This window comes from Neolamprologus brichardi, chromosome 5 (assembly GCF_056152115.1).
Source record: "Neolamprologus brichardi isolate AB-2024 chromosome 5, ASM5615211v1, whole genome shotgun sequence".
Taxonomy (NCBI): Eukaryota; Metazoa; Chordata; class Actinopteri; order Cichliformes; family Cichlidae; genus Neolamprologus; species Neolamprologus brichardi.
Window position 1 is genome coordinate 8,633,678 of NC_142108.1, and position 26,959 is coordinate 8,660,636.

At 39.5% G+C, this 26,959-nt stretch overlaps 2 protein-coding genes across 2 annotated transcripts; both read left to right on the forward strand.

The window, feature by feature from the left end:
- The first annotated feature begins 3,029 nt into the window (after positions 1-3,029).
- LOC148102718 (solute carrier family 2, facilitated glucose transporter member 9-like) lies at positions 3,030-8,012 on the forward strand. The gene is made up of 12 exons (XM_087841275.1): positions 3,030-3,053; positions 3,774-3,869; positions 3,958-4,118; positions 4,194-4,318; positions 4,401-4,530; positions 4,652-4,800; positions 5,003-5,190; positions 5,480-5,590; positions 5,729-5,830; positions 7,302-7,377; positions 7,515-7,642; positions 7,742-8,012. The coding sequence occupies exons 1-12, from the start codon at positions 3,030-3,032 to the stop codon at positions 7,925-7,927; spliced, it is 1,476 nt and encodes a 491-aa protein (XP_087697401.1). The 3' UTR covers positions 7,928-8,012.
- A 4,673-nt stretch (positions 8,013-12,685) lies between these two features.
- LOC102779132 (solute carrier family 2, facilitated glucose transporter member 9) lies at positions 12,686-25,869 on the forward strand. Its single transcript, XM_087841276.1, has 11 exons — positions 12,686-12,778; positions 12,867-13,027; positions 13,103-13,227; positions 13,310-13,439; positions 15,084-15,232; positions 15,435-15,622; positions 15,912-16,022; positions 16,161-16,262; positions 25,214-25,289; positions 25,427-25,554; positions 25,654-25,869. Exons 2-11 carry the CDS (start codon positions 12,939-12,941, stop codon positions 25,837-25,839), a joined length of 1,284 nt encoding a protein of 427 aa, XP_087697402.1. The 5' UTR covers positions 12,686-12,778; positions 12,867-12,938; the 3' UTR covers positions 25,840-25,869.
- Positions 25,870-26,959: the final 1,090 nt, after the last annotated feature.

Genomic DNA, 26,959 nt, shown 5'->3' on the forward strand with positions numbered 1-26,959 from the left:
CATTTACTCACCAAGTCAGTGTATCAGGTAAAGATTCACAGCAATGACAATAATCTCTTGAGCTGACGCTTCTCCAGGTTTGCTCAACATATTCCATAACAAATGCTGGCACCATGAACATGCGGACTGATCCAAGAGGGAGGAGGACGGGAGTCACGTTGCATTTTCAAAACACATCTTTCATCCTTCTGCACTGAGAAGCAAAACTTCCAGCTTATTTAGTTTTTCTAAGTTAAGACAACTCAAATAAATTGAGTTTATCAGCGTTTTTGCATAAAAAGTACTTGTAACTTCTAATAACAAATTGATAAAAATTGAGTTCAGCCTATTTAATATTTTTAATTAAACACAATATTACATTTTACAGTGTAGGCGAACAGACAGAGGAGATCCGCTAAGTAATCAGGTGCCATATTATTTAGGATTTTATAAGTAAACAATAAGATTCATACCTTCTAGTGGACCAACTGCAATTGCTGAAGGAGGGAAGATTGGATGCCCAAGTAAAGAGAGTTACAATAATCTAGTCTTGAAGTGATGAATGCATGAATAAGTTTCTCTTGATCTTTACGTGGCATATAAAGTTTAGAAAAATCACAGACATACAGTATGAATAGCAACCTGTCGATCACAAACCCTGGAGCATATCCTGTTTTATCATATATTTTACTACTTTAGCCATAATTGACATTTTAACAACTTACACATTTGACCAACAGACGAAAGATCCCTAATCCAACCCCAGAAAGAGACAAATATACCTGGGGTTGTGTCAGGAAGGGCATCCATCATTGAAATCTGCCAAATTAAATATGGGGAGCTACCAACTGTGGCGACCACTTGTGAATAAGGGAGAAGCCAAAATGAGGTTGGTGGTTTTATAATAGACTTCTATAAATTGCGACCAGAGGAAGGTTTTTTTCAGACCAGGAGGTCATGTCCATCTTGGTTATACAGCATGTGGTCAAAAGTATCATGCATAAAAATGCCTCAATTCTTGATCTGTTGGTGGCAGCAGAGCCACATGTAAAAACAATCTGATCACTGTCTTCAATCAGAAACAGAAAAAAGGACAAAACATATAAGAAAAGGACAAAATAGTCTGGATGCTATTATGCTTGCTGCACTTAACACGCTGCCATAACACCAAGAGCTGTTGCTGTATATGGCTCTTCTTTCTTCAAAAAAACAAAAACAAAACAAAAAACAAACTACTTTTATCCTAATTGTCTCTTATTGTCAGAGCAGCTGAAGTTTCTTTTAAACAAAATAGTCCCTTTGAGGTTATATTATATATACTCTGAGGTGTATAAACCCAGCCAAGCCTGATAGCAAGTTTGACAAAAATTGACGTGTCTAAAGAAGCCCGTGGAAACAAAATCACAGCATCACAGCTGCCTCAGGTATCCTTTTATCCACACCTGACTAGGTGTGGTCAATTAGCAACAGTTGAACCCACTGAAGAGATTAGGGGCTGCAGAGGGACGTAACAGTGACCAACAGAACAAAAAATGTTTGAACATTGTGTAAGACTTTGTGGTACATCTTTCAATCATTTATGCCTCAGTGGACTGAGAAAAGTATTGGATGACTTATTGCTGGAGCCATGATATGATATTCCATAATAGCTGGATTGCACTGATGGCTTTTGTTTTGGGGTTTGTTTGTTTTTTTGCAAGTTTAAATAAGAATTCATTACTAATATGATATGTAAATGTTGTTAAAAACTGTACTTTTACATTACAGGATATAACATAAAATCTTTTCCTAAATAACCAAAGAATCTATTCCTGTAATGAGCTGCAGCGTCTTGTTTCAATAGTCCATGATGGAGTATTTCATTAAAATTCAAATGGTAGTGGTAAATGGACTTGCCTCATTCACAAAAGCACTTTTTTTTCTAAACTCTTGCTATTTATCATCTGATAGAAGCATTGGAGACCAGCTTGGGGTGGCTCTCATGCCCAAGGATATTTGGCATGCAGACTGGAGGGATCGCACCACCAAGCTTCCGATTAGCAGGCGACCGCTCTACCACCTGAGCTACAGCCACCACCATGCAACTATTGTGACAGGTAATGTCACTGAAGTATTCTTATGCCAGCTGTAGATTGTACATAAAGGATGGACATCATGAAGTAGCCATATTGGTGCTTTGAAACCAGGCATAATAGATTGAGTGGCTGAGTCTGACTATGAAAGTGTGAGACACTGCAAACTCATAGAAAACCAACATGTCAGTCACAATGTCAGCCTGCCTTAAAGAATATTTTGCACATTTGGCTACATGGATTTTTTTAAAATGTAAATGCAGATGACAAATCTGCTTGTTAGTTGACACAAAACTGTAGATTTTAAAATGAAAAATACAAACTGCTTAAGTATAAGCTGGAGGATATACGGATCTCTTTGGGATTGTGTCAAAGTGCGCAACGCTACCTGCCATGGTGGCCTGTTATTATTACAGGAAGACCCATAAGTAGTTTCTTCTTCTATAGGATGGAGATTCAACAGTTTTTCCAGTGCTAATCATAGCTAGCAGTGTTTGCTTTTATTTATTGAGTGTATTCCTTTTTCAAATGTTCATAGACAGCCACAGTTCTTAGTCTACGTCTAAACTCTGCTGGTCTGATAATAATAGAGTTTATCTTTCCACGTGATTTAAATAAGAAGAATAAGAAGAAACAGGAACAGAGAGAAAAACATAAATCAAGCTACTGGCAATAGGACAAATCACTTATAAAAACATATGCAGCACCAGTGTTGTGCACAAAATGTACTGATAATGTCCTTATTTGACATTATGGTTAAATCTATACATTAGCTTGCGTGTGACTGTGAACTCATTCAGTTTATATTGTTTTCAGTCTGAAATAGCTGCAAGTTAGAAATGATCCAGTGATTGTCAGGGTGGTGTGATGACACCAAGTTACTTTATTCCTGAAAAGTTAATAATAAGCAGGGTGAAACACTGAACTGTGTCCCCACTGTTAGGACATATGTGCTGTTAAGGTCCGTGTATCAAGAGAATGGAAACTTTGTTTCAGCAGCTGGTAAGATTTTTCCTATATTTGCACCATAAAAGTTAATACATGTATTGTAAATACGTACATGTGGATTTTAAATATAGTGTATATATATAAATGTATTCATTTTTTTTTTACGTTTCTGTTAAAATGTTTCGTGACAAATCTGTCACATTCCACGTCTAATTTTATGCGTAATGCTGTTCATTTTCTTTTTAAATTTTATTTATTTATTATATACAATTTTTTTATTTCCTGAACTCAGTAGGAGTTATCTACTGTTATCTAAAGTTATCTAAACCACAGTTTCAGCTGAGTCACACTACTCTCTCAATTATTAAACTATTTCGCTGGTACAACTAACATGACACTGAGCTAAAATTTACATGATTACAATCCATGACTCAGGTGTGATCATGAAAAGATTCAAAAAAAAGGTGATTATTATTGTTTTTCTGTGAATTTTCAGACACAGCTACATCTAGAAATGAAACAGTTACAGTTTATTAATCAGACAGGGAAAACCTAAGTCTAATCTAATCTTTGTTTTATTCACAAATTGTGTTTAAAAAAAAATCAGTAAATCCAATTTTAAAATCTAGATTTTCTCACTCATTTAAACATGTTTGAAATCTTTGTTAATACCCGTTCTCCAAAAGTTTGACTGTGACTTTAGGCAGCATCTTTACAGGTGATAGTAAACACATTTATAAAAGTGATTCATCGGATTTCTCTCCTTTACTTCAGACCCATGGCAACGCTCTATTCCTCATCCTTGTTTTGGGATTAGGAGGAAGCTTTCAGGTCGGCTTCCATGTCACTGGACTGAGTTCTCCTTCGCCGGTGAGACACGTCGCCTTTATCATTTCTTCTCCATTCTGTCTCGATTATCTGGATCACATTTAATAACAGTTTAGATCTATCTCCACAGTACATCCAGCGCTTCATCAACAGCAGCTGGTATGACAGATACGGAGAGCCTCCACATCCGCAGACGGTCACAATGATCTGGTCTCTTATTGTTTCCATGTTTGCTGTCGGGGGACTCTTAGGTGCCATCAGTGTCAAATTTATGTCAGACTTGCTGGGAAGGTGAGTATGAAGACAGATGTTGTACCAAGCTGTATAGCCTCAGGAGACTTGAAGTCATGAGTTTTCCTTCTTCAGAAAAAAGGCAATGATCTGCAACAGCTTCATTGCTGTTCTTGCAGCAGGATTCATGCTGGCAAGTAAAAATGTCAACTCTTTCGAAATGATCATTGTGGCAAGATTTCTGTTTGGTTACTCAGCAGGTAAGTTGCCATATTCTACAGACTCCTTATTAATATGTTTTCACCACCTATACTCACCATGCTTGCCTTATGTGACCTGCAGGCTTGGGAATGAACGCTCACTTAATATATCTCGGGGAGATTTCACCCAGAAAGATAAGAGGGATGGTGACTCTGACCTCAGCCACTTTTATGTCACTCGGGAAAGTGTCTGGACAGACGTTTGGGTTAAGGTAAGCACCTGAAGTTGATATGAAAAAGTAAAATGGGCTTTAACCCATTGTCAAAAGCTACTGCAGCATATTATGACAATAGATTACAAATTAAACACAACATTTCATTTTGATTTTTCAGCGAGATCCTTGGCCGCGAGGACACGTGGAACATTCTCCTTAGTGTCGCTGCACTTTTCTCCTTTGTTCAGATTGTGATGTTGTCTTTTTTTCCTAAGACGCCAAGATATTTACTCATAGAGAAAGGTGATGATAAGGCATGCAAAAAAGGTTAGTAGCTTTGCGCAGTTTATGTATCAAACACGACCCCAGATGTTTATGAAAATGTGTTCTACAAACACATACTAGTTAAAGATAAATGATAGTCTTGCGAAATTACAAGTCAATCAGTCCCTGTGTGTTTTGTATTTGAGCAAAGTTGCACATTTTTCAGTTCTTATCCCCTCCGTGATTTGGGATTTTCTGGTTTCAGCTCTCCAGAGTCTGTGGGGCCAAGGTGACTACCAACAAGAAATGGATGAGATGTTGACTGAGCAGGCAGCCATTGAAGCAGCCCCACCAGTGAGCCTTCTACAGCTGCTGAGAGACAGGACTGTCCGGTGGCAGGTCATCACCATCTCCATCATCTGCTGTTGCAACCAGCTGTCGGGCATGTCTACAGTATGAACAATACCATATAGTATTAGTATAATACCATATGATACAATATGATATAGGATTGCTAAATTGCAAAATGATACATTACAACAATTTTGTGACTTTTGGAGGTTCACACACATGCATACATGATAAATCTGTATAACTACAGATCAATATATCTATTGATATCTGTATATATGAGACTTCATTGTTCCTTCCCTATCAAGTTTCTATCAACAGAATAGACTAATATATAAATCAGATTTCATGCTGACTGTTTATAGCCTAATAGTGCCTCTTTTCTTCCCAGATTAGTACCTTTACTTATGACATCTTCCTGGAGGCAGGTATACCAAAGAAGAAGATCCGCTATATCACTCTCGGTCTTGGAGTGGTTGAAATTCTCACCTCGCTCACCTGTGTAAGCAAACACTCAGTCTGTGCCTGAGCTCATCTGTGTAAATGAGCATTTTAAGTGTATACATCCTTTCATTTCCACTATTAGAGACAAGCTCCTTATGACAAGTCTGTCATTATTTTCTCCCTTCCTCAATTTCAGGGTCTTCTCATTGACCTCACAGGGAGAAGACCATTGGTGTTCGGCGGTTACGGTGTCATGTCTGCTTGCTTGATTTTTGTCACTGTCACACTCAACCTGCAGGTAAACCATTACCAGTGGTGGGCAACATAATATTAATAAAAGTAAAAGCAATGTAAACAAAGCAAAACAAAAACAGTTGATTTGTTAAAGACAACAAATGTCAGGTGTGTAAGGAGATTGAGGACCCAAGTGCAGGCAAACGGAGATGAGGGTGGATGATAACAAAAAATGAGCCTTTATGGACAGCTGAACAAAAACTACAAACAAGTGGAACAGAGAAAACTAAGCAAAACCTAAACTGGGAATAACTATGCATAAACATATAACCTGAGGGTGGAAACCAGAGGCCAGAAAAGAGAGACCAGGAAACGCGGGTAAAGCTGACGGAAGAAATACAGAGGCAACATGGAAGAAAACAAGCAGACGGACCAACAAGGGACAAAGGGAAGCACACACAATAAATACACATAAGGTAACGATGGAAATGCAAACAGGATGTTCCTTGAGTTGACTGTTGTTGTAATTTGGTGCAATATAAATAAAATTGAATTGAATTAAATTGAATAGGAGGGAGATACAGCTGAACCTAATTAGAAGTGATGAGACAGGGAGGAAGCAAAACAGAATACACTGACATAGGACACAGACTTTCAAAGTAAAACAGGAAATACATGAACACAGAAGCAAGGATAACAAAGAAGACAGAGAACACAGAGACCTGAAACATTGGCACAGGAAGGACACAGAGTGGGTATAACACGGAACACAGGGGAGGCACATAAACAAAACCTAAAGACTGGAAAATCACAGATGACACCGTTTCTACTCGTCAAGATCAAGGATCAAGGAAGTTTTATTTTCATTTGCAACACATGTTTACATGAGGTGGAATGAAATTACATACACACGGTCCCTTTTATCCATAGAAGCGAAAAGAAACAGAATAACAAAGAAACTAAAAAAAAACAACTAACAAATAGCAAGTAATGAAATAATACAAGTAGAGTGCAACAACCTGAGTACCATTATGGAGTATAAATATTGAAATATAGGTATAAATCTTTTAGCAGCAAGAGGGCATGATGACCAGCATTAATAAAGTGATGGTGTCAGTAAAGTATCAGTAGTATAACAGTTCTTTTCCATTTATGCATTGAGAAGTCTCACAGCTTCTGGAATGAAGCTGTTTCTCTGTCTAGTAGTTTTGCATTTAATGCTCCTCAGCCTCCTGCCTGAGGGGAGCAGGACAAAGAGTGTGTGTGCTTGATAAGTGGGGTCCTTCATGATACAGGTAGGCCTCTTCCTGCATCTGGAGGTGTATATGTCTGTGACGGTTGGGACAACAACTGTCTGTGTGGCCTTCACTGGAAAGTACACTAGTAACAATATTGGCAATATGACTGAAGATGACCTGTTTCATAAAGGGGAAAATGTGTATAAGCTATCACTGCTGTGATGATAAAAGGCAGAAATATAGAAATTAATCTGATGCAAAATCAAATATATGCATTTAAAACTATCTTTCACACAGGATTCCAGCTACTGGGTTCCATACATTACTGTGAGTTTGATGGTTGTCTTCATCATGTTCTTTTGTGGAGGACCTGGTAAGGGTAAAGCACTTATACATATGTAGCTTAAATTTTTTAGTATCCAGTACATCACACCTGTAGCGGTTATGGAAAACGTGTCTATATGCAAAGATAACAAAATCAATTCCCTGTTCTTTCTCTGATTCTCACAGGAGGAGCCACAGCAATGCTCAACAGTGAGCTCTTCATTCAGTCTAATCGAATGGCATCACTCGTCCTCACAGGGCTGCAGCGTTGGTTTATGTTTGCAGTGATGGGCCTGGTCTTTCCATTCCTCATTGTACGTACGACCAAACTGAAAATAAGCCGCGCATTACACTATAACACCCACAGGGATCTATATGTTATGTTGAAATCATGCATGTCGTTTCTTTCCCAGGATGCTCTCAGCTCGTACTTATTTTTGCTGTTTGCCTCTGCCTGCATGCTGGGTAGTCTTTATACCTTCTTTCTTTTGCCTGAGACTAAAGGCAAGACCTTGCTGGAGATCTCAGCGGAGTTTAAAGCCATCACTGTCTGTGGGAAATCCTTTGCAGAGGAAACGAGAACAGAGACCAGGTTGTGATGAGGACCACGTATAGCTACAGCAAAAAACATGAGGGAAAAAAAACAATTTTTCTTTCAGGACAAGATTGAATGACTGTGGAAAAAACATGCTTTGCAAATAAATGACTCACAATGACATTAAACAATGTTACAATTCCCAAAATTTGGAATCTTTCTAACTTCAATTTTTGCTTTTTAGTTGCTTCTGCTATTTTCTATTTGCACAACAGTCACCATTTATGGACAATCAGATCCTGTACGAAGTTTTTTCTTGGCCCACGTTTCTTTACAACTAACAACAACCAACCTGCATAATGGGCTTCCATTACAATTCTAAGATGCAGTATTAAGTAATATCCTGATTCTTGATTTGAGGTAAAAGACAAACGACTGGAGGTCCATTGTGCATCAAAAGAATGATTTTATTTACACACATATATGTGGGAAGCCGAGCACGATCACCCAAAATAGCATCGATCTTCTCCGAACAATAAATGAGCAGTCATATATATAACATAGTTGATGACGAGCAACATGCGTCATAGCAGATAATAAACATGCATCAGTTCCAGTAATTCCAAGCTTGGACACATTCTAAAAAAGAACAGTTCCTTCCTCTGTTCCTCCGCCACCGCCAGATGCTTCCTGTTATTTCATTTACTGCACTTCACATATCTGTGGAACTAAACTGTCACGTATGCAGGTAAAACAACTTCGCAGTTTCAAGCAAAACAAGTCTAGATCCTGTGTATGTGTACAGGCAGCCTATGTGTCTTGACCTCAGTGCATGACCCATTCTGAGTCTTCTGTTACCAGGCAGACTCCAATAAAGCAGGCTGCTGAGTGCACACAGGCCTGTATTCTGTTTACAGGTTATATATGGTGTATTGTAAGCATGTATGCAATCATATCCTTAGCTTGGGTCACCTTATATTAATCAATAGATCGGCCAGACATCGCGCTGACCGAAGCTTCAGACCATTATCAATTAACTGACCGAGCTTCAACTCTTTAATTAGCACAAAAATGCAATATGTGTATAACATGATTACAGTTGCACCTGCAATGAAAGATTATTATGTAATTGAGCTAACAGCTGAAATACAGACTTTAATGTAACATCAACAGCTTCAATAAATGCTCTGATGAAATGATAATGATAAATGATGAGTAATACAACAGTAATGATAATAGTTATGAATAGTAACAGTAAAATAATATTCTCATCTCCACAGTAATCATCAGGTAATAGCATAATATCATTATGCAATTTTCCATATGCCCAAACACCAACATAAATGCATATCCTAGTAATGAGAACATGCATAAAGTTTTTCTTTTATGCTCTTAAATGCCACTAGTTTAGCCAACAGCAAAGTTGGAGAAAAGGAGCGCTTCAGAGAAAACGTCGTAGTGAAAGGAAGGCTCACTTTATGATGTTTCACTAAACCCCAAAGGTGCTCTGTTGGCCTGATCTGGTGACTGTGTCATGTTCAGTTTGAGATGATTCTGGAAACAACCATCAGAAGATGGGTACACTGTGGCCATAAAGGGACGGACATGGTCATTACCATTTTGCAGGTAGGTTGTGGCATTTAAACAATGCTCTTTTGTTACTAAGGGGTCCTGCCCATGTCCAAATGCACACTTTTATGTTGTTTACACCAGATTTTGAGCCTACTATCTGAGTGTTGAAGCAGAAATCAAGACCAGGTGATTTCCTGTTCTAGGTTGACTGGAGTGGCACCCCGTGTGGTGTTTAAACGTCAGTATGTGTAGTGTGCATACTGTTAAGCTCTTCCACATACCTTGGTTGAAATGAGTAGTTATTTGAGATGCTGTTGCTTGTTTATCAGCTTGAACAAGTCTGGCCATTCTCCTCTGATGTCTGGCACGAACAAGACCAAAGTCACTTAAATCACCTTTCTTCCATCTTGAGCTGTTGCTGATTAGATATTTGCCTTAACAAGTAATATAACTTGACAACACACCCCTTCACGTTTACACTGTATCCCTTCCTGTTTGTGGAAGCTACACAAGCTGATAAAACGAGAAGTGAGAGCAGCGGAGAGGATCGTGGGTGTTTCTTTTCCCTCCCTCCAGGACACCTATTGCACCCGCTTTAGACTTTTATTTTATTTTTAGCTTTTTATCTTTATGTTGTTTTAGTGTACACTGAGGGCCGTGGGAGCATTGCAATTTAAAATTCCTGTGGATGATCTGTACACATGTTTATTTTTTTTAAATAAAGCTGACTTTGACTTTGACTTGGATTTTGTTTACAGTGAGAGCAAAACTGTGAATACAGTTATGAAAATGGTCAGTGCTTTCAAGAATGGTGTATATAGCTTTAATATTTAGATATATTATTAACGAATCGCACAATAACAGTGGCATTGTTCACAATAATCTCCAAAATATTTTGCTAAATAACTAAAGAATCTATTCCTGTAATGAGCTGCAGCGTCTTGTTTCAATAGTCCATGATGGAGTATTTCATTAAAATTCAAATGGTAGTGCTAAATGGACTTGCCTCATTCACAAAAGCACTTTTTTTTCTAAACTCTTGCTATTTATCATCTGATAGAAGCATTGGAGACCAGCTTGGGGTGGCTCTCATGCCCAAGGATATTTGGCATGCAGACTGGAGGGATCGCACCACCAAGCTTCCGATTAGCAGGCGACCGCTCTACCACGTGAGCTACAGCCACCACCATGCAACTATTGTGACAGGTAATGTCATTGAAGTATTCTTATGCCAGCTGTAGACTGTACATAAAGGATGGACATCATGAAGTAGCCATATTGGTGCTTTGAAACCAGGCATAATAGATTGAGTGGCTGAGTCTGACTATGAAAGTGTGAGACACTGCAAACTCATAGAAAACCAACATGTCAGTCACAATGTCAGCCTGCCTTAAAGAATATTTTGCACATTTGGCTACCTGGATTTTTTTAAATGTAAATGACAAATCTGCTTGTTAGTTGACACAAAACTGTAGATTTTAAAATGAAAAATACAAACTGCTTAAGTATAAGCTGGAGATTCAACATTTGCTCCATAGTGTAGTGGTGTACACATGTAACTAACATGTAAAAGCTCCCAGCATTGATTCTACAGAACATAGCTGTCAAACAAAACCCAAACAGTCCTGACCCACCACAACATGAAACAGGAAAATACTGCCGTGTAATCCATTTATTTCAACAAAGTAACTGTATTCTAAATACAACCTTTTTAAACAGTAACTGTAACGGAATACAGTAACTCATATTTTGTATTTTAAATACGTAACGGCAGTACATGTATTCCGTTACTCCCAAACACTGGTAGTGGTGTACACATGTAACTAACATGTAAAAGCTCCAAGCATTGATTCTAGGAGGATATACGGATCTCTTTGGGATTGTGTCAAAGTGCGCAACGCTACCTGCCATGGTGGCCTGTTATTATTACAGGAAGACCCAAAAGTAGTTTCTTCTTCTATAGGATGGAGATTCAACAGTTTTTCCAGTGCTAATCATAGCTAGCAGTGTTTGCTTTTATTTATTGAGTGTATTCCTTTTTCAAATGTTCATAGACAGCCACAGTTCTTAGTCTACGTCTAAACTCTGCTGGTCTGATAATAATAGAGTTTATCTTTCCACGTGATTTAAATAAGAAGAATAAGAAGAAACAGGAACAGAGAGAAAAACATAAATCAAGCTACTGGCAATAGGACGAATCACTTATAAAAACATATGCAGCACCAGTGTTGTGCACAAAATGTACTGATATTGTCCTTATTTGACATTATGGTTAAATCTATACATTAGCTTGCGTGTGACTGTGAACTCATTCAGTTTATATTGTTTTCAGTGTGAAATAGCTGCAAGTTAGAAATGATCCAGTGATTGTCAGGGTGGTGTGATGACACCAAGTTACTTTATTTCTGAAAAGTTAATAATAAGCAGGGTGAAACACTGAACTGTGTCCCCACTGTTAGGACATATGTGCTGTTAAGGTCCGTGTATCAAGAGAATGGAAACTTTGTTTCAGCAGCTGGTAAGATTTTTCCTATATTTGCGCCATAAAAGTTAATACATGTATTGTAAATATTTACATGTGGATTTTAAATATAGTGTGTGTATATATATATATATATAAAAATGTATAAAAAAATTACGTTTCTGTTAAAATGTTTCGTGACAAATCTGTCACATTCCACGTCTAATTTTATGCGTAATGCTGTTCATTTTCTTTTTAAATTTTATTTATTTATTATATACAATTTTTTTATTTCCTGAACTCAGTAGGAGTTATCTACTGTTATCTAAAGTTATCTAAACCACAGTTTCAGCTGAGTCACACTACTCTCTCAATTATTAAACTATTTCGCTGGTACAACTAACATGACACTGAGCTAAAATTTACATGATTACAATCCATGACTCAGGTGTGATCATGAAAAGATTCAAAAAAAGGTGATTATTATTGTTTTTCTGTGAATTTTCAGACACAGCTACATCTAGAAATGAAACAGTTACAGTTTATTAATCAGACAGGGAAAACCTAAGTCTAATCTAATCTTTGTTTTATTCACAAATTGTGTTTAAAAAAAAATCAGTAAATCCAATTTTAAAATCTAGATTTTCTCACTCATTTAAACATGTTTGAAATCTTTGTTAATACCCGTTCTCCAAAAGTTTGACTGTGACTTTAGGCAGCATCTTTACAGGTGATAGTAAACACATTTATAAAAGTGATTCATCGGATTTCTCTCCTTTACTTCAGACCCATGGCAACGCTCTATTCCTCATCCTTGTTTTGGGATTAGGAGGAAGCTTTCAGGTCGGCTTCCATGTCACTGGACTGAGTTCTCCTTCGCCGGTGAGACACGTCGCCTTTATCATTTCTTCTCCATTCTGTCTCGATTATCTGGATCACATTTAATAACAGTTTAGATCTATCTCCACAGTACATCCAGCGCTTCATCAACAGCAGCTGGTATGACAGATACGGAGAGCCTCCACATCCGCAGACGGTCACAATGATCTGGTCTCTTATTGTTTCCATGTTTGCTGTCGGGGGACTCTTAGGTGCCATCAGTGTCAAATTTATGTCAGACTTGCTGGGAAGGTGAGTATGAAGACAGATGTTGTACCAAGCTGTATAGCCTCAGGAGACTTGAAGTCATGAGTTTTCCTTCTTCAGAAAAAAGGCAATGATCTGCAACAGCTTCATTGCTGTTCTTGCAGCAGGATTCATGCTGGCAAGTAAAAATGTCAACTCTTTCGAAATGATCATTGTGGCAAGATTTCTGTTTGGTTACTCAGCAGGTAAGTTGCCATGTTCTACAGACTCCTTATTAATATGTTTTCACCACCTATACTCACCATGCTTGCCTTATGTGACCTGCAGGCTTGGGAATGAACGCTCACTTAATATATCTTGGGGAGATTTCACCCAGAAAGATAAGAGGGATGGTGACTCTGACCTCAGCCACTTTTATGTCACTCGGGAAAGTGTCTGGACAGATGTTTGGGTTAAGGTAAGCACCTGAAGTTGATATGAAAAAGTAAAATGGGCTTTAACCTCCTGAGACCCCGGGAAAAAAAAGTATTTTGATTTTGATTTTTTTCAGATAAATCAAGTGTTGGGATTGTAAAAAACACATTACAAAAACAAAATTGTTTTTAACAAATTTTATTTAAATTTTACAACATGTGCACTTCAGTGCACAAGGGGACTTAATTGATCACGAATGTGAAACTAACAAAATTCAAAAGCTATTTAAGAAAATTAAATGCTCCACTGAAATTTTTGTAAGCAGGATATTAAAACTTATTTATATAACAATATCATAAAAATGTAGATCATGGGTCAACTTAGAAGTCACTGACACTTCACTAGTTGTAAGCCATTGGTTCGGGAACAAGTGATTCCATTGGGCTCTCTATTTCACAAAAGTCATTTCATTTATGATATCTGAGGAAGTACTGTGATTTTTTTTATTTGGAGACACAAAAGAACATTTGGCACTTCCCACATCTCACATATGTTTTACTGTTGCACCCAACCATTCTACAACTGAAACGCCTTGGACTGTTAACCAATTCAGGCAAGTGGAGTGAACCATATTTTGTTACACTCTCATGGTTGGGGCTTCCTTTTCTTGATTTTTGGAGAGAACTCTTCATTACTGGTATTATTCAGGTCTTGTTCACATGTTTGTCCCTGGTTTCTCAGCCAAGAGGAGCTTGAACTCCAGATACTGTGAGTTCTTTTGGCACATTGAGATCATTGACAACTTTCAGCAAAGACGTGATCTTGTAGAAACAATCAGGTGTCATGGATTCAGCTATAATTGCGACTCTTGTTTTTTTACTTTACTGGAAAACATTTCTGCATTTTACCCATATTTTATTTTTAACTCAAAATCAAAAATTCCACATTCTCCTACATGTTAGTTTTGGACCAGATAGGACGACAGATTTCAGGTGGCCCTGTGTTTTTCTCTATTACATCTGCCACTGCATCTCGATAATCTTTGTGTGGCTCCTCCTGGGTTCTCACCCTCTCCTATCTGGCTCACATGACTCTCATCTTCTGAAAAATCTATGTTTGAATCTCCCTCAATTATTCTGTTAAGAATTCTCTCTGCCTTTGTCAAAGAGTTGTCTACTAGGAAAAAGTGAAATAAATATAAGTACAAAGTCCCGACGTGCACTAGAGTACACATTAATAAATTAATCATTTACTCTGTGAAACTAAATAAGCTTAATTCTTAAAAAACCCTCAAATTATTTACTAGATGTTTATTTTTGAAAATTAATCAATCTGATTTTAAAAAACATTTTAAATGTAAATATCATGCTTACCTTTCTTTCTCCCATAAAATGTGCTTGTGGGCATGCCAGCCATTTTGAAAAGGTGGGAAAAAGACAATTGGCAAGGCCACACCCCCACACATGTGATATCATTTTAAAGGTACTGTTGTCCTCTCTAAGAAACATCAGGACTTAGAAGAGTGGCAAGTAGAGTATGAGAGGTACAAGCAAAAACTAAATGTGTACTACAGTGCACAAAAATGAATTACTGGGTCTCAGGAGAGTATCCCATTGTCAAAAGCTACTGCAGCATATTATGACAATAGATTACAAATTAAACACAACATTTCATTTTGATTTTTCAGCGAGATCCTTGGCCGTGAGGACACGTGGAACATTCTCCTTAGTGTCGCTGCACTTTTCTCCTTTGTTCAGATTGTGATGTTGCCTTTTTTTCCTGAGACGCCAAGATATTTACTCATAGAGAAAGGTGATGATAAGGCATGCAAAAAAGGTTAGTAGCTTTGCGCAGTTTATGTATCAAACACGACCCCAGATGTTTATGAAAATGTGTTCTACAAACACATACTAGTTAAAGATAAATGATAGTCTTGTGAAATTACAAGTCAATCAGTCCCTGTGTGTTTTGTACTTGAGCAAAGTTGCACATTTTTCAGTTCTTATCCCCTCCGTGATTTGGGATTTTCTGGTTTCAGCTCTCCAGAGTCTGTGGGGCCAAGGTGACTACCAACAAGAAATGGATGAGATGTTGACTGAGCAGGCAGCCATTGAAGCAGCCCCACCAGTGAGCCTTCTGCAGCTGCTGAGAGACAGGACTGTCCGGTGGCAGGTCATCACCATCTCCATCATCTGCTGTTGCAACCAGCTGTCGGGCATGTCTACAGTATGAACAATACCATATAGTATTAGTATAATACCATATGATACAATATGATATAGGATTGCTAAATTGCAAAATGATACATTACAACAATTTTGTGACTTTTGGAGGTTCACACACATGCATACATGATATATCTGTATAACTACAGATCAATATATCTATTGATATCTGTATGTATGAGACTTCATTGTTCCTTCCATATCAAGTTTCTATCAACAGAATAGACTAATATATAAATCAGATTTCATGCTGACTGTTTATAGCCTAATAGTGCCTCTTTTCTTCCCAGATTAGTACCTTTACTTATGACATCTTCCTGGAGGCAGGTATACCAAAGAAGAAGATCCGCTATATCACTCTCGGTCTTGGAGTGGCTGAAATTCTCACCTCGCTCACCTGTGTAAGCAAACACTCAGTCTGTGCCTGAGCTCATCTGTGTAAATGAGCATTTTAAGTGTATACATCCTTTTATTTCCACTATTAGAGACAAGCTCCTTATGACAAGTCTGTCATTATTTTCTCCCTTCCTCAATTTCAGGGTCTTCTCATTGACCTCACAGGGAGAAGACCATTGGTGTTCGGCGGTTACGGTGTCATGTCTGCTTGCTTGATTTTTGTCACTGTCACACTCAACCTGCAGGTAAACCATTACCAGTGGTGGGCAACATAATATTAATAAAAGTAAAAGCAATGTAAACAAAGCAAAACAAAAACAGTTGATTTGTTAAAGACAACAAATGTCAGGTGTGTAAGGAGATTGAGGACCCAAGTGCAGGCAAACGGAGATGAGGGTGGATGATAACAAAAAATGAGCCTTTATGGACAGCTGAACAAAAACTACAAACAAGTGGAACAGAGAAAACTAAGCAAAACCTAAACTGGGAATAACTATGCATAAACATATAACCTGAGGGTGGAAACCAGAGGCCAGAAAAGAGAGACCAGGAAACGCGGGTAAAGCTGACGGAAGAAATACAGAGGCAACATGGAAGAAAACAAGCAGACGGACCAACAAGCGACAAAGGGAAGCACACACAATAAATACACACAAGGTAACGATGGAAATGCAAACAGGATGTTCCTTGAGTTGACTGTTTTTGTAATTTGGTGCAATATAAATAAAATTGAATTGAATTAAATTGAATAGGAGGGAGATACAGCTGAACCTAATTAGAAGTGATGAGACAGGGAGGAAGCAAAACAGAATACACTGACATAGGACAAAGACTTTCAAAGTAAAACAGGAGATACAAGAACACAGACGCAAGGATAACAAAGAAGGCAGAGAACACAGAGACCTGAAACGTTGGCACGGGAAGGCACAGAGTGGGTATATAACACGTAACACAGGGGAGGCACATAAACAAAACCTTTATTTTCATTTGATCTTTTTTTTTTTTTTTTTTTTGCCTATCCCGTTTGGTTCTTTTGCCATCAGAATTATTGTCTAAAGGCGAAGACAGATGCCCAACGGATATACTTTACCAAATTGACCATCCCAGCCTTGGTCTAATGGTCTATTTGATTCACCTTTTATTGTTTATTTATTTATTTTTTATTTTCACTTGCTAGATACGGGAAAGACTTGAATGAGGAAAAGAAAAGGGAGAAAGGAAGAGGGGGGAAAAACAGCGGAGAAGAGGGACGGGGATAAAGGGCAAAAAAACAAAAACCAACTAAATAAGCAGACAAAAAATATATATATCAATCACCTGGATCACCTGTTGAGAAAGAAAAAAGAAAACAAGCAGAAGTAAACGAGAGCAATACAATAAACAACATCACGATGATATATGGGAATATAACAGTAAATACTAAATATTAAACATGCGACAGCGCACAGTGTGCTTTGAAGTAGGAGCCAAAAAGGGTGTAGTTTGTGTGTGTGAGCACCCGTGTGTACACCTGTGAGCATGAACGCGCTTGTTTTTAAAAGGTTCCTACATGTAATGATCTGTTAGAGGGTGTGGGGAGCCACAGCCCCGTCCTCCAGGGCATGAAGCAGGTATGGAGGAGATCAAGACTCCAGACATCCAGAGGCCCGCAGAACACAAGAGACCAAGGAAGACCAACAGAGGGGCAACCGTGCCACTATCCCAGAAAGAGCTGAGGAGAGTCCCAGATGAGGGGTCACTCAGCAGCCGCGGAGCAGAAGCCAAGGGGGTTGCAGTGACGTGCCCATGAGCTCCGCCGGCAGCCAGCACCCACACCCAGGTGGTGTTACCCTTTTCCCTGCGGTGGGGAGATGCAGACTGCCCCGACTCCGCAGCAGCAGGGAGGCCCCACATTCCAGACCCCAGTTGGACGGCCAACTCCTCCTCCTGGCCCCCCCCCGCTCCAGCAGGTCGCAGAGAACGGGGTTGTGAGAAGACTCCAAACCTCCCTCCGCCCGCTAATATGTAGTGTTGATGCATGTGTGTTCTAAGGTGCATTTAAAACTTGGAGCTACCTGCCAGAGAGCAGCAGGTAAGTGCATAGCCCCTCCTGATAGCCCTCAGTGTCTACGTGTATTTAAAATTGAGAGGTGGACAACAACGCCAGAGGTGAGGTGTACACCCTGATGGTAATTTGGAGTCCGTGTAGCATGCCCACCCCCAAGATCCTATATGTATGTGTTATGAGAGTGTGAGTAATGTGAATGTCTAAGTTGTGAGATAAAATTGAGGCACAGGCAGCCAGAAGGGGACGGGGGGGGGATGCCTCCCCTGCACCCTGGTGACACACCTTTACCCCAAGGCCCTGCATGTGTGTGTGATCGTGGTGGAGCGGGAGGAGGGAGGCAGCTGGAGATGGGGAGGGAAGGAAGGGAGGGGCAAGTGACCCCTCCCCGCTGACCCCAGTAGGCACCCCCATACTCCACAACCCGCCAGGGAAAGGGGGCCCAGGCCCATCCGGACCGGGCCCCAGAACAGCAGCGCCGTCCGGCCCCGCAGAGCCCGGGACAGCCCACCTGACCCCACCACAGAGAAAACTGCACCCACCCCGTCATCCACTCATCTTCCAGACTACACAAGACAATAGATGCCCAGGCTGAGATCTTCCTCCACCTCTCCTGTATCTCCCCCTCCTGCAGAGTGGAGAGCTCCTGCAAGGTGTAACAACCTCTCCCACCAGTTGAAGAGCCCCGCAGGTGGCTCGATGCACTGGTGGCTCGATGCACTGGCGGCACCCTGCGCCAGAGCCGGGCCGCCATACACCCACCTGCCCAAAACCCCAGCAACATACTAACCAGGACCCAAGCCCCTGAGGCCCGGCCAGGGCCCCAGCCCAGAGACGGAGCGCCCCCAGAACCTCACGCCCAACCCGGGGCAGCCAGGCTACCAGGTCAGTAACCCACGTCCATCAGCACAGACCCTTCCCTAGCCCCGCTGCATGCAGCCACGAGGAAACCGTCACCTAAGAGCCAACAGAGCCCTTAATAGGCCATGACCGCTACCCCGGGTTGAGCCCCCCAAGGAAGATGCTCCTGGGGAACCCCCCGACGCCCTAAGCCTGTCCCTACCCCCAAACCAATCACAACAGTGAAGATGGGACCAAACTATGACCCCCCACCCCCACTAGGTGATGGAGTTAATCAAAGGAGCCCAGAGCAATTGATCTGATGTTGTGGCAGAGGCTGTATCGAGACTAATGTAATCTAATAGATAATTTCTATATTGGTTAGAATTAAGATTATTTTTATTTTTCCAGTTCATGAGGACTGTTTTCTTAGCTATGCACAAGGCAGTGAAAACCATATGGGCTATATTGTTATCTGTAGTGACATTATCTAAGCTGCCCAACAAACACACTAAAGGGGAAGTTGGAATGTTACATTTCAGACACTTTGATAAGTTTTCACATATCTCGCGCCAAAACTTCTGAACTGGTGGACAGAATCAAAGAGCGTGGATATAATTGTCCGGTGTATTGGTTTGACAGTGTGAGCAGTTGTTGGTAGACGTATAACCCATCTTGAACATCCGATGACCTGTATAGTGCACTCTATGTAGTATTTTGTATTGAATTAATTGAAGACTGGGATTTCTAATTAGATGAAAGGTTTTTAAGCAAATCTGAGAGCAGAAGTTTTGGTCTAAGTTAACTGATAAATCCACTTCCCATTTTGCAATAAGAAGTGACATTGATTTATCCGTTTTAGAAAGCATTCTGTATATTTTGGATAGTAATTTGGGGGTTTTAAGAGTAAGAAATTGAACCACACTTGGTGGTGTTTGTAGTTCAACTTGACCCGGTTTAAATTTCTTTTTTACTATGGATTTAATTTGTTGATATTCTAAAATATTTTCTTGTTGATCCCATATTGTGTAACTAGTCTGTCAAATGAAATAAATTCTGTTCCTTCTAGTATATGTTCTAAATATTTGATTCCTTTACCACTCCAATCTGAAATGTTTATCATATTATTGTTTTGTAATATGTCAGGGTTGTTCCAGATAGGTGTACGTTTGCATGGGATTAATGAAGACTCCGTCAATATTAGAAACTCCCACCATGCTGTCAGAGAAGAGCTGATGCTGATGCTTTTGAAGCATTCATGTCATTGGATGTTTGAGCTGATAAATGGTAGATCTGAAATCTCTAGATTATTGCAAAGTGCATGTTCTACATCTAGCCAAGGTTCATCTAAGAGGGTATGTTTTAGCCATCCTGAGATAAATTGAAGCCTGTTGGCTAAGAAGTAGTGCTGAAAGTTAGGTAGTTCTAATCCTCCTTTATCCTTGGTCTTTTGTAGTGTTTTTAAGCTTATACGTGGGGGTTTATTTTTCCAAAGGAATTTGGACATACATGAATCTAGAGATCTGAACCAATCTTGTGGCGGTTTAGTTGGGATCATTGAGAATAAATAATTTATTTTTGGTAAGACCATCATTTTTATAGCGGCAACCCTTCCCATAAGTGATATGGGTAGACATTTCCACCTAGCCAGATCACCTTCTACTTTCTTTAAAAAGTGGGATATGGTTTAATTTAGTTAGATCTGCAAGCTTGGGAGAAACATTAATACCTAAATATTTTATGTTTCCCGATTGCAGTGGTGTAGAAGAGGAATTATGGAAGGAGCAATTAATCGGAAGGACTGTAGATTTTGACCAGTTAATTGAGTAATCTGATATTCTTGCAAAAGAGTTTATCAATTCAATCACCCCAGAGATATTGGTTTGTGAATTTTGGAGAAAGAGTAACACATCATCCGCATAAAGGCTGATTTTATGTTCCATGTTCTTGCATTTTATGCCCTTAATTACTGAATTCTGTCTAATTGCTTCTGCTAGTGGTTCAATAAAAATTGCAAACAGTGAAGGGGAGAGTGGGCATCCCTGCCTTGTGCCCCTCAGGAGACAGAAGCAGGAGGACATCTGGTCATTTGTTCTGACACAAGCTGTTGGGGAATTATATAATATTTTTAACCAGTTAATGAAAGAGGATCCAAAACCAAATTTGTGTAAAGTTGCAAATAGAAATTTCCAGTTAACTCTGTCAAATGCTTTTTCTGCATCTAAAGAAAATATTGTAGTTTCAAGGTTTTTACTGTATGAGTAGTCTATCAAATTAAGTAATCTACGTGTATTTGTTGATGAGTGCCTACCTTTTATGAAACCAGTTTGGTCAGGATGAATTAAGAGGGGGGTTATTTTCTCCAGTCTCTTTGAGAGAGCTTTGCAGATTATTTTAAGGTCTACATTTATAAGGGATATTGGACGATAGCTTGAGGGATATACAGGGTCTTTGCCTGGTTTTAGCAGGAGATTAATGTTTGCAGAGTTCATATTTGATGGAAGTCTGCCCTTTTCTTTGATTTCCAACAACGTTCTGTAGAAAACTGGTGCTAGAATCGTCCAGAATTCTTTGTAGAATTCTGCAGGAAAGCCGTCTGGACCTGGAGCCTTATTATTGGGCATACTTATCAGGGCTTCCTGGAGTTCACCTGATGTCAGTGGCGAATCCAATGCCATTGCTTGAGTGTCTAATAATTTTGGAAGAGTTATGTTGTCCAAAAACTGATCAATTTCCTTTTTAGATGGGTTTATTTGTGGTGAATACAACGTTTTATAGAAATCCCTGAAAATGTTGTTTATTTGTTTCGGGTCATATATTGTGTTCCCAGATGAATCTTGAACAGCACATATAGTTGTTTTTTCTTTATTTATTTTTAGGTGGTTTGCTAGAAATTGACCGGATTTATTATCATGTTCATAATCTTGTAAGCGTAGTCTTTGTACTAAGAATTTGGGGTTTTTTTAATCAATTATCTCATTTAATTCTAGTTTTGTTTTGCGTATTTTGTTCAATGTTTCCTGATCTTGGTGGGACGCGTAGGCTTCTTCTAGTGATTTGATGTTTTTTTCTAATTCCTGAATATTTTTGTTTTCTTTTTATGTGATGAGAAAGAAATTATTTTACCTCTCATCACAGCTTTCCCTGCTTCCCATAGAACAGAAGCTGATGTTCCGGGAGTGTCATTATAGTCTAAATATGAAGTCCACTCTTTTTTAAAATATTTAATAAAGTCTTCATCTTTAAGTAGTGATGTATTAAATCTCCAGTTTTTACTTGGCGTAGTATTATTCTTGTGCATTAGTGTTAAAGATACAGGACCATGATCGCTGACAGCTATAGGGTGAATCTCAGTGTTCGAAATGTCGCTCAGCAGTGAGCTGCTGACTAAAAAATAATCCAGACGAGAGTAGGAGTGATGAACATGTGAGAAAAAAAAGTATATTCCTTACTGGTGGGGTGAAGGGAGCGCCATGGATTGCAAAGACCAAAGTCGCTCATATACTGTTTGATTATATTTGTGGACTGCCAATTACGCTGAGTGACTGCTGTATTGAGCCTATCCATTTCTTCATTTAGTCCAAGGTTGAGGTCGCCTCCAAGAACAAGTGTGCCATCTAAGTGTTCAGAGAGTGCACTGAAAAAACGTGAAAGAATGAGGGATCATCAACATTTGGACCATATACACTCACAATACATAGCTTTTTATCAAGTATAGATAGTTTAATGATTAAGAATCTGCCCTCTGGATCTATAACTATATCGAGTACTGTGAAATTAATATTTTTATGTATTAGAATTGCTACTCCCCTTTGTCTAGAATTATAACAAGCTGAGAACACATTAGGAAACTCAGGTGTTTTAAGTTCATTCGTACCTCTAAGAGGTCTGTGGGTCTCTTGTAAACATCTGCCTGTAGTTTTTTGAGTTGGTTAAATATTTTTAACCTCTTTTCTCTGGAGCCAGCTCCATTTATATTCCATGTAACAAACCTTAGTGCACCCATAGATGTCTGTGTATAACTAGGGGTGTATGCTGTGTGTGTCGCTTAGACAGGTGGAGAGAATACATCACTTGTTCATAAATAAAGAGAAGGATAGAGAGAAAAAATGTGTGGCGAGATGCTCCCTGAGTCTGACTATGTGTGTGCATATTTACTAATATGAGTAGGCTTGGCTTAAGTGTGTGTATCCTATATAACTGTGTGCACTGTCTGATTGATGTAAATGTGCTGCCGTTGAGCGCATGACTGTGCGTGATCGTGCAGTGCGTATGTGTCGAAATAAAGGATGTTGTTTGTGGATGAGTGTGGAAGCAGGTGATCGAAGCAGTGAAAGAAATAAAGAAAGAAACCAAGGACAAGGGTGAGCAGCATAAAAACAAGAGGGGGAAAAGAGAGAAAAAAAAACGAGAAGGAAAAGAAAAAAAAACAGAAACATTCCAATCAAACCATTGACGGAGAGTGACGGTGTTAATTCTGCTATCATATCACACTTAAGATGCAATTTGATACCGGTAAGTTAAACAGATGTTAAGGCAAGTTAGTGTGAGTGGATAGGGAAAGGGCGTAGCGGATTCTTATCTGGTGTGAAGTTAATACAGCCACGGAGTGATGTTGGGGTTGCGGTGGAGCTGTCCGTCCACGTACAGCCGGTCCACAGCGATGACAGCGCGGGAGCCCTTCTGGATGAAGCCGTATCAGATTGGGAAGAGGACCCTGCGTCGTTCCAGGATCTCTTTGGGGAACTGGTCGTTCACGCTGAAGTTCCTTTTAATTTCCTGCCGCGGCTTTTCACATGTTCCTTTTGTTTGAAGTGGCCGAATTTGGCCACAATAGGACGTGGTCTCCCGGTCGCAGCCCGCATGGGGCCGAGGCGATGTACCCTATCAAAGACGATGTTCTTCATCGTGTCCTCCGGCAGCTTCAGGTGGGTTTTGATGAAGCTTTTTACTGTAGTCTCCGCGTCCTCTCCAGTGGCTTCTGGAATACCAGAAAATATCAGATTATCACGCATGCTACGAGCTTGTAGATCAATAACTGTTTCTTTTATTTTTTTATTTTCTCTATTTAGCTGAGTAACATTGTCTGTGAGACATTTCACCGACTCCCTTAGCGTGGCAGTGAGCGTTTCCACCTGCTGCTGGCTGAACTCCAGGGATTCTCGCAAGGATTTAAATTCCCGGTGAAGAATCTCCACCAAGGACAGCCTTGCATCGAAACTGGACAATCGTTGGTCGATTGACTCCAGTATGTCGACAATATCTTTGCCAGCTGGCGATGTTGTGCCGGGGGAATCTGCCGGGCGAAGTCTTTTCGACGACGGCGTCTCAGATTTGGCCAGGGAAGCTGCACTCTGGGCCTTCTTCATCACGAGATCCTGGAAGCACTGATCAATGTAATCTTGGAGAGCCTCCAAACTCTCCCTGTTGTTCTCCAGGGTGTTGGAGATGATTTAGACAAATGTTGTTAGTTATAAGACAATTGATAAGTGTATTTGGTAATACTGAAGCTTAAAGGAATTTGTTCAAATCTAAACTACCATTCGCTTTAATTTTCCGCCAAAATCTCCGGCGTCTGACGTCAGTTACAACATGAGTCGCTTACCTTTTCCGTCACTTCCCTCCTCTCCCCTTTTATTTTCATTTGCAACACATGTTTACATGAGGTGGAATGAAATTACGTACACACGATCCCGGTTATCCATAGAAGGGAAAAGAAACAGAATAATGAAGAAACTAAAAAAACACAACTAACAAATAGCAAGTAATGAAATAATACAAGTAGAGTGCAACAACCTGCATACCAGTATGGAGTATAAATATAGAAATATAGGTATAAATCTTTTAGCAGCAAGAGGGCATGATGACCAGCATTAATAAAGTGATGGTGTCAGTAAAGTATCAGTAGTATAACAGTTCTTGTCCATTTATGCATTGAGAAGTCTCACAGCTTCTGGAATGAAGCTGTTTCTCTGTCTAGTAGTTTTGCATTTAATGCTCCTCAGCCTCCTGCCTGAGGGGAGCAGGACAAAGAGTGTGTGTGCTTGATGAGTGAGGTCCTTCATGATACAGGTAGGCCTCTTCCTGCATCTGGATGTATATATGTCTGTGACAGTTGGGACAACAACTGTCTGTGTGGCCTTCACTGGAAAGTACACTAGTAACAATATTGGCAATATGACTGAAGATGACCTGTTTCATAAAGGGGAAAATGTGTATAAGCTATCACTGCTGTGGTGATAAAAGGCAGAAATATAGAAATTAATCTGATGCAAAATCAAATATATGCATTTAAAACTGTCTTTCACACAGGATTCCAGCTACTGGGTTCCATACATTACTGTGAGTTTGATGGTTGTCTTCATCATGTTCTTTTGTGGAGGACCTGGTAAGGGTAAAGCACTTATACATATGTAGCTTAAATTTTTTAGTATCCAGTACATCACACCTGTAGCGGTTATGGAAAACGTGTCTATATGCAAAGATAACAAAATCAATTCCCTGTTCTTTCTCTGATTCTCACAGGAGGAGCCACACCAACGCTCAACAGTGAGCTCTTCATTCAGTCTAATCGAATGGCATCACTCGTCCTCACAGGGCTGCTGCAGTGGTTTATGTTTGCAGTGATGGGCCTGGTCTTTCCATTTCTCATTGTACGTACGACCAAACTGAAAATAAGCAGCGCATTACACTATAACACCCACAGGGATCTATATGTTATGCTGAAATCATGAATGTCGTTTCTTTCCCAGGATGCTCTCAGCTCATACTTATTTTTGCTGTTTGCCTCTGCCTGCATGCTGGGTAGTCTTTATACCTTCTTCCTTTTGCCTGAGACTAAAGGCAAGACCTTGCTGGAGATCTCAGAGGAGTTTAAAGCCATCACTGTCTGTGGGAAATCCTTTGCAGAGGAAACGAGAACAGAGACCAGGTTGTGATGAGGACCACGTATAGCTACAGCAAAAAACATGAGGAAATTTTTTTTTTTTCTTTCAGGACAAGATTGAATGACTGTGGAAAAAACATGCTTTCCAAAAAAAATAACTCTCAATGACATTAAACAATGTTACAATTCCCAAAATTTGGAATCTTTCCAACTTCAGCTTTTGCTTTTTAGTTGCTTCTGCTATTTTCTGTTCGTCCATAAATGGTGACTGTTGTGCAATCAGATCCTGTATGAAGTTTTTTCTTGGCCCACGTTTCTTTACAACTAACAACAACCAGTGTTGGTCAAGTTACTTGAAAAAAGTAATCAGTAACTAATTACTGATTACTTCCCCAAAAAAGTAATCCCGTTACTTTAGTGATTACTTATTTTCAAAAGTAATTAATTACTTGGTTACTTAGTTACTTTTTAAAAACATGATTTACAACCTGAATAGGAGATAAAGCAATAGATCTTTCAGCCCAATTCTACTTTTTCTACATAATCCATCATACAAAATGTAATCAAATGGAAAAGTCCCTTTTTAAAACTTGTTTTATTAGTTTTAATCTTTTAACTTTATGCATCAAGCAAACATTTTATTATATGCAACATTCTCTGACTGGAAGAAATTTGTTAATATTTAAACCTATTTTCTGCACATGCCAGCACATAAAAGAATTTTTTGTGTGTGTTTACACTCACTCTTTCAAATAGATGTAAGTAAAACACCGCAGAAAATAAATAAAGTTAAAGACTAGCGGTCCTTTTGCTCTATCTTCACCTGTAAAGCAGGAGTAGGGTAGGTGGAGGTTTATCCTGGTGCAGGTGAGCCGCAGCTGTCAGTTGAAAAATCCGCGAGTTTCTCTGTGAATTTTCCCATTACGTTGCAGCGCACTCGGTGCTTGCTTGGAAGTTTAGGGGGTTTTTTTTGCTGTAAAAAAAGTTTTCTTCCCACGCACAACTGACGCTAATGTTTTTGTCACTTTTTAAGGAATCAAACTTAAAGTAAGGTCAGTACTTCCACGCTTTAAACGCTGCACGCTCATACTCTCTCCCGCACTCAATATATTATCCATTGTTGATCTGCACACAGCTGTTGTCACGAAAGTCGCACTTGCTTACGTCACTGT